Raw genomic sequence first — 8776 nt, 5'->3', positions numbered from 1 at the left:
AAAAATAAAGCATCAGTTTTAAAAAACGACGGGATGAAACGAGAAGTCTAAAAACGAGAAACAACTCTGGAAGAGGCAAACGAATATCTTCTTCGAACATCTAAACTGACAAATAGGGCAAATTTTGTCTGCATCTTGAACCTCAAGTGTTGATGTCCCCAAACTAAAATCTTCAATTTTAAGTCCAAATTGGCAATGCTAGCCACCAAAACAAACCTTCCTTTGTCTTTAAACCCAAATGGAGCTAAATGAGAGCAAAAATTGGCTAATTCGATACTAATTTAATAGAAATCGAAGTCATTCCAAAAAAGTGCTAAAATCAAACAACATAAACTAGTTCTTAGATAGTACGATTTGATTGAATGTCAGTGAAATATAAATTAGGTAAAAACTGTCGCATTAACATATCGCAATAAAAACGTCACTTTTTGATAACGTAAGCAATTATTTAAAAAAGCTGATGTAAAAAAGCTCCACTCAGTCGTCTTAGATAATCGACCTTTAACATAAACCGAGTAACGTCGGACAAAATGCTCCCGAAAGACAGGGGGGAATTTAATTCAGAGGGGGCTGTAGCTGAGATGGGATTTCATGGGAGCAAAAAGTCTGACTAGCTAGGGGTTCCAACCCGCGACCTCCAACGTGCTATAGAAATGCATTAACAACTCGGCAAACAGGACATTGTAAAATCCTATCTTACGATCGATTTTGTTTTACCACAGCCTAACTTCTGAACAATAGCAAATTAGATCAATCAAAAATTGAGAAGTCAAGCCTGAGAAAGTCACCCGAGAAATGAAATCGAAAGAATGTTCTAGAAGAGCGCAAAAACAGTCACGCGAAAATTTTACATAAAAAGGACACATTTAAAATAATTGCTTCGTTCGAGAGCATAACTACCCTCTATATAAAGGCTCCCGATAGATTCTCAAACCAAAACGAACTGTTGAATACTCTATACTGCGGATGAAACGTACGTGAACAAAACAGAAGGATAGGCGAACGTCATCTAGAAATTGTAAGAACAAAAAATCAATCAAAACTGTACAGCATAACGACCCGATGACGAACAATTTTCTCTCGAGCGAGTGGCGGCGGTTGAATTCTATTATATCCTGCTTCCGTCTTGGGGAGGGGTTTCAAATGATGTTATCAGAGGTAGGCCTCTTTTTAGATCTAAAGTGGAAAATGAAACCAAACTCAGCAAAAATTGCATTTGATTTTTAATAGAAAACTGCCAACATTTGAGTTCAACTGCTTAAAACTGTGCATGAGAGAAAAACCTAGATCACAAAAAACCCGAGAAATTGCAAATCCAAGAGTCACTCGATAAATCAGAAAGCTAAGCAAATATTTAGCGCGGAAAAAGACACGCACGACTACAATAATTGGTCCACACTTCGTTCGAGCGCAAATGAAAATACCTGAAAGTTTACGTTAGAAAACCAAGCGCAACATAATTTATTTCTATTCTTTTCATAGTTTATCTTGGTTGAGCTTCTGACATAAATTAATTAACTAAATGAGAAAAAATATTTCAAATGCAACATGTAACACTACACATATATAAGGCGCTCCATCAAGTTGCACAAAACTGCTTTCAAGGATCTCTACTAATACACGCATCATTTATTGAAAGCAACAATTCAACATTTCAAACCTTATTCAAAGTTCCCATTTCAGATACTCATTTAAAATTTTCAAGCATAACTGATGGTCTGAAATGAAGGCTTGAAATGTAGTACAAAACAATGAACATTAACAGCTGAGCACCAATCTCATTTGGTGTACAGCAACTGAAAAAGCGAAACACCTCGTTTATTTTGAAACCATGTGCATTTTTAGTACACCGTAGAGGAATGCAGTTTATACAAAATACTTATCTGAAGTGAAAAGTTTTGCATTAACAATTAAATTTATCTTATTTTAATTAAAAAAAAACATTTGAAGAACTCATCCGAACTTTGGAATCACTCTGCGTTTGAGTTTCTGCCAAAATTTTCCAGAAAGCAGCTTCCATAAATAGGAAATGTTGGACAATGAAGACAGTTTTACATCAGCACCAGCAGAAATAATAGATCTATTCTAATTTATTTTAGCTTATCAAAAATAGATAGCTCTACTATACATGTGACAACGTGCAATTGACAATGAGCAGTTAAGAAAGGGAACAGCAGTAATTAAAGAGGAGAGAACAAGTAAAAATGTTTCTGCATTCACAGCTGATACTCCACTTTGTCTGTTGGGATTCATATTCACTTCAACAGCTGGGCTCCGAGTGATCCATCGACTTGATCAACGATCCAATTCTAAATAGAAAGAGCGGTAAAATGACGTCACTTTCTGTCAACTATCAACGTGCCTTCGGAAGATAATCACAACATTGCATAGAGAAAAGAATCTCTGAATGGCTTAGAAAAAATTAGAAATGAACGAATCAGAAAGCTCTATTGGCAATTTGCACTCGCCAACGTGTCCGATACACATCAGTCTATTCTGCTTGTTTTGGTTTCAATGAAAAATCAAATGGGGCAGACAAACACCAGGACGAAAAAAGCCTAACAGAACCCAAATAGTTGCCATAAATCTTGTTTGAGAGCAAGTAAAACAATTGTTTGTTTACTTTTTGATCATGTGATCGTATATCTCAGAGGGCATGAGGGTCAGAGTGACGACAGATCCAGCATTCTCAATGTACTTGGTGATCTCCTTGTCTTTGATGCCAATCATATTCCTCCCGTCAACTTCCACCAGTTGGTGATCAGTGAGCACTCCATTCCTACACAAGCACAACGATACAAACTAAATTCTTTTTACTACATAAATAACGTTTTCTGTTCACAACAGTTTGTTACGTTTTGGGAGCATATGAAACTAATATTTGCATCATTTTAACGCTCTCTGCAATCAAAACTTAATTTCTAAAGAATAGTTCAAGATTCCAATGTAAATGATACAACATGGCCATTTTGGCCCTTATAGCCATTTTGTCAAATTTCGGGAACTTAGCGTATTTTTGATAACGTTTCTTTATAAACCAAATTGTTGCTTTTCAGTTCAAAATTATCGAATTCTCCAGAATAATTTTTTAAAAAATGAGCCTCGTCCAGCGCTGCTTATCTAACTGCTAACGTTTTTTAAGCAAAAAATCACTCTTACTTCGAAGAAAATGTTCTTTAAGATACCGCTCTACTCTGTTTTTACAAAAACAAGCTATTCGATTCCAAAAAAATAGTGTCTCACATTTTGCAGTTTTTTCTCAACAGACAGCGACCATGCGGTGTTGTAAAAATTTCTGGCTAAACCTCATTTAGATATCAACTCGTATAAGGAGAGGTTTGCGAATAACAATTGAATCACAATCTCAAGTCTTGAATCAAAACAATCCAAAAAAATCTACCCCGCAGATTGCCGCAAAATAGCCATTGGTTCCCACATCTCCGATTAGGGTTGAATCAAGTACAACAAATAGTTAGGCACACTATTGTTTTCTAATGAGAGGGCACATGGAATACTACCATTAGCAATAACCATCAGACCTGGTAGCTACGCGTAATGAGAACAAATTCCAGTTTTTGGGCTTTATTGCTTTATCCCGTTTCAATCTTTTGATTTTGTTTTCTTTTCGCTATTGACTCTGTTCATTTTAAATTGCTTTGTAGAACAACTGGTGTTGAAAAAGCACTCGAGCGGAATGGACAAAGACATTCTGCTTAAGCATTCTGAAGGTTGTCCATACCCAATCAGCAATCGTAGTTTGCGGTTGCCGCTGTTTTATCTTGTTATCTTGAAATTAATAACTTTGAACAGAAGTGCCCGACAAAGTGTCAACGTTTAAAATCCTGTCATTATGAAAACAATCATTTTTACTTGGGCTGAACAACTTCTTAATCTTAGGGGCAGTGGGATTGTTTTAAACATCCCATCACAGTTTTGGGTAATGGTTCTGTCATATTTATTAATGTGAGATTATACAGGTTTAACTTTCTAGGTTAATTGGATCAAATACTTCCCAATTTGAGACATGCTATTGCTTTATAATCCTCAAAACAGACGATTTAAACTGCAGAGAAATAGTTATTGTTGATTTCCTATGCTCTGTCAAGCTCTTTCTATGGCTGTGTTTATTAAAATCTTTGATATGGCTTCTTACAGTAGCGCTTTTGACAAAGAGTAATGAAAGAAAACAAAAACTTTGAATTATACTATTCTTATTCGCTCAAATAATTGATAAATTTGGCTTAGTTGCTCCTGAAGGTGATCTAGATGATCAAAACATCCTCATCCTCTATGCAGCCAAAACCCTTTGAACAAACTATTTCGTTTCCAGCTAAAAGTGTTCACGGAGACATTTTATAGGGCTACGAAAGCTTTAGTTTGACAATAGTATTTTAAAAGTCACGGCGACAAAAATCTTTAAACAAATTTTTGCTTTCTGGTGCGGACTTTGGTTACATTTGCTGATTTTGATTGTTTTTGAAAAAGTTTTAATATTTACTATTTCAAAACTATCAAAAAATTACTCTTCTCTGTTGTTTGCTTTTTTCAAGCAGAAAAACGCCATAGTTGTCTTGAACTGTATTAAGAGGTAAGGTCAAGTTCATAATAATTACATCAGGAGAGATAGGCAATACTTGCACAGAGACTTAGATGACTTATGTGCAAGGATGTCGATTTTTTTATTTATTTTATTCGCGCAAATGAATTTTTCATGCATCTCAAAATGACCTTTGCCTCCCTTAATTGGAGGTGTTCATGTCAACTGTGGATAATTCGAATTGACTGAAAATTATTCGAGGGAAGCTCTTAGAAACAATTCTTTTTAACTGCAGCAAGTTAGACAAATTTTTTCAATTAAAAGCTTTGTAGAACGCAGGAAATTGTCATAAGCAGATACTGAGGGTAAATTAGATAATTTAGGTCAACTTAGACAAGTTAATAAGGCGTTTGAAATAAGCGTTCTTTCTTAAAGGGTTATTGTTTCGAAGGCGCCAGAGAGGGGAGTTGAGTGATATATCTTAAATAAATTAATGAACAAAATCATATTGAGCTATCGCTATATTTCGTATGCTTAGCAAAGTTGTATTTGTTAGATATATATTTACTAGAAAATTTTATCCGCAGACGTTTTGACCACTACTTCCCGAGATATTGAGTTCTGAAATTTGGGGTCAACCGGGAGGTCGATGAAAAGTGTGCGCGGTAATTGCTCGTGTTCTATTAGGAGTTAGGTGATAAAAATTAGTGGGTAGGTGCAACTATGGAAGGACTCTCCATGACAATAATTAGTTTTATCAACTTGACCCTTCATTTTCGACGGGTGACCTTTGGATGATCCCTAGATGTCAAAATTTTAGGTTTTTAGGAAAAATGTTCTCATCGGCATGTATAGCTACAGGGATTTGCATGAAATGGTTTCTAAATTGGAAATTGCAATTAATCTTTGGTTTAGGGTTGGGTTTAGTTATTTATTCAACACATGATTTTGACAGGGATTGATTGCAGCTAGTATATCGGAAATAGAGGAAAAAAAGTTTTTCAGGTTTATTTTATTTGATCGATCTTCTGGGCGACAGATTCCCCTTACTGTTGGCCTAGTTAGAAATTCAGAAGACGACAATCTTTAGCCTGGAATCATTAGTTATTGTTTTCCTTATTGGTATCTTGAAGCTTCATGTCTACAAAGCAACCGCAGCTACTTCAAGACAATCTACTAGCTATATTTTAAATTTCTGCTCCTTTTGACATATGCAAAAACGACAGAGTTGGAATAATTACATGCATCGCACAGCAAACCACTATTCACCTTGTTTTATTTGTTGCTGACATAATCCATGAACTTCACAAAACCTGTTCAAAGTTTGACTATCAATTACCTGGCGGCACTGGATTCCTTGACAATGGTGACAATCTTGCCATCGGTAAATCCAAATCCAGTCATTCCACTGGAGTCCTTGGTCAGGGTAATAATACGCTCAAACGGCCTGAAACAAGAAACACACGTCGAAAAAAAACATTCACTGTCAGAAGCATGACAAATTTCATCAAACTTCATCAATTTTCATCAAAAAATAACTCAAGGATACCACATCTGAAAAAAATTCAAATACAAAGAGCAGATCAGGCTGTTAAAAGAACAAAGAACAGTAAAAAGTTAATAAATGGTTTAAATGATCGCAAATTCACTCAGCTAATCAGATGCTTGATTTACAACTACGCTCAATCTTAACGACAGAGTAGTGCGAAACGAAACTCGATTGTTTACAAAAAAACATCTCACAGCAAACGAATAAACAACCATCTAGTGATCTACCGCGAAGCAATCTGTCGGAACCATGTAAGAAAATTGACAATAGTTATTGGAATAAACTTCAATTATTTGTTAAAACTAGTCAAGACGTTAATTTGCGCCTCTTAGTTATCAACTCACCTGTCGCGCATAGCCAGTCGGATGCCATTTGGACCAGCTTTCTTAATGAGTTTGTGGACCTTGTCAGCTGAGTAACCTGCGACCACTTCGTCATTGACTGTCAAGACCTGGTCTCCAAATCTGACTCCTGCCATCGCAGCTGGACTGTCTTCAGCCACAAATTGGACGAACACACCCTGCAAACTAGGTAACTTGAAAATTGTACTGATAGCTTCAAGAAAGTCTGCAGCAGTTCTTTTAAGACCAGCAAAAAATTTTTGACTTTAAATGCCCCAAGTGAAAAGAATTAAACAAATACAGCTACTTAACACATAGTGCTTGAGAACGTCTCGATTACTCACGAGCAAATCGAAGACGTCTATTGCACAGCTTTTACATGATGTTTTGTCTTGTGATTCTTAAAAATAGTAGCCGAAAAATACGAGACAATGGACAACTTTAAAACATAAAACGCAGATTGCCGGAAAATAGACTGCCGTAAACCCCATTATGGCTACCGGGATTCATTTTTCCAAGTGTCGAAATGTTGAGCACTTTAAATTAGATTCAACACAACTAAAATTTTATTCAGCTTCTCAAATCAAGGCTAAAACGCTAATACTAATGCCAGCTACAAACTCCAAAAAATTAATCGCGGGTTTTATATGTTCGCTGATTGAGGAAACCTGCAAGTTTTTTTCAATGGTCGCTGTGAATGTAGAATGTATAAAATATTTTTAAATCAACACTCTGTTTTACCATATAAATACTCTTCGTTCTTATCTGTTCCCTACTCATACGTTTGTCTCTCCTCTCATACCTCTATGATCCCCCTTGTTTGTATTAAAAAGGATTCTTGAAAGCAGCTTACCTTGTTGAGGTCTCTGAATTTCAGTCCGACTTGTCCCTTGTGGTCATGACAGAGAGTGACCTCTGCCACTCCTGGCTTTATGATCGCCCTCTTGATGCCCTTGATGTTCGCAGAGGACACAGGCGCCTTCGACAGCTGTCGCTCGCTCAGTTGGCTCTACAATACAATACGTGTTGGAATAAAATCTGCTACCATTCACAAGTTTTTTATGAACCACAAACTTTATTTATGTTAGTATGAGTCAAACCTATTTGCTCGATACATTTTAATATAATAACTTTATTTCGGCGCGTATTCTTATCGTCACCAAACTGGAAAACTGATATCTGTTTACGTTTAGTTATTCATTTTTAATTTTTCACACTTCTTTTCATTTTTTTAGTTATTCCTTTTTCATTTTGTTTTTCACACTTCCTTTTGTTCATTACAAAAAGTCTGACATTTACCCATTACCTGAAGATTTCCCGAGACCGATAATAGAAAACCTAACTACTTTCAGATAACCGAAAACTACATAGATAAATGGCACAGTCTACTCTGATCAATTTCATATTGAAACAGTTCAAAGACGTGACAAACTTACGTTAGATCTGGGCGGTTCCTGGTACGACATCAAGCTCAGTCCCATATAGTCATCAACTTTTGGATACAATAGATCCAGACTGCCACTTTGAGCCTGTCTAGGCTGAGTACTGAATGTGTACGCAGATACATCATAGGCCGGTGGCTGGGTAGTACCAGGATAGGCGACTGCATTTGGTGGAGGAGCTGAGGTGCCTTGGTACGAAGGTGGAGGAACGTATTGTGCCTGAAATTAAATTTTATATCCACTGCAATTTAGGTTGAGGGCAATTGCTTTTGTATGTCACACAGATCACACCGGTTCTATATTTCTATGCTTCAAACAGTTCAATACGCTTAACAGAAGATAATTAGTTCCCTGTTAGCAAGCATTGACAATCCTCTATCACAAAATAACTGGTGATCTTATCAGTAAATTGTACAAAACGCTACAGATTTTCTACAGAATAGATAATATCCCGAAACGGATGATCAACAGAAATAAGACAAAAACCATGCTATCATGAATCTCTTCATGAGCCAATCCGATTACATTGAGATAGAAGCGAAGAGTTATCATACCTTCTAACATAACAAAGGAGAATATTATATTTGAAGTTTTGAGTAAATCTGAGCCAATTAAGTTGACAATAAGTTCGAAACAAAATTCTCCGAACACTACGTGCCGGAACAAAATTTGTCCTCTTAGCATGCAGAGATCTACTTGATCCGAATTTTTGCTCAAAACCACAATTAAAAATTTTAAGAACTAGATCAATCAGGCTACCATCGGATCTCTGCGGTAGTTTAGATCATTTTGAACATTTTATATGCATCATAAGAAACCACAATTTCATACCTGTTGCATTTGAGACACCTTCATGTCTTCCAGTGTGGGGTAGAGAGACATCTTCTCTTGATTGCAATATTCAAAG

General features: G+C 36.2%; 1 protein-coding gene across 1 annotated transcript; it reads right to left on the bottom strand.

Moving 5' to 3' along the window:
* Positions 1–1445: 1445 nt before the first annotated feature.
* Positions 1446–8776, bottom strand: LOC142350345 (syntenin-1-like). The gene is made up of 7 exons (XM_075402182.1): positions 8701–8776; positions 7864–8088; positions 7281–7436; positions 6431–6606; positions 5877–5984; positions 2624–2779; positions 1446–2309 (listed from the first exon to the last, which is right to left on the bottom strand). The coding sequence occupies exons 1-7, from the start codon at positions 8749–8751 to the stop codon at positions 2261–2263; spliced, it is 921 nt and encodes a 306-aa protein (XP_075258297.1). The 5' UTR covers positions 8752–8776; the 3' UTR covers positions 1446–2260.

Source organism: Convolutriloba macropyga, chromosome 12 (assembly GCF_964194025.1).
Source record: "Convolutriloba macropyga chromosome 12, txConMacr16.3, whole genome shotgun sequence".
NCBI lineage: Eukaryota > Metazoa > Xenacoelomorpha > Acoela > Convolutidae > Convolutriloba > Convolutriloba macropyga.
The sequence above is the reverse complement of the archived record's forward strand: the minus strand, read 5'-3'. Positions and strand labels throughout refer to the sequence as shown.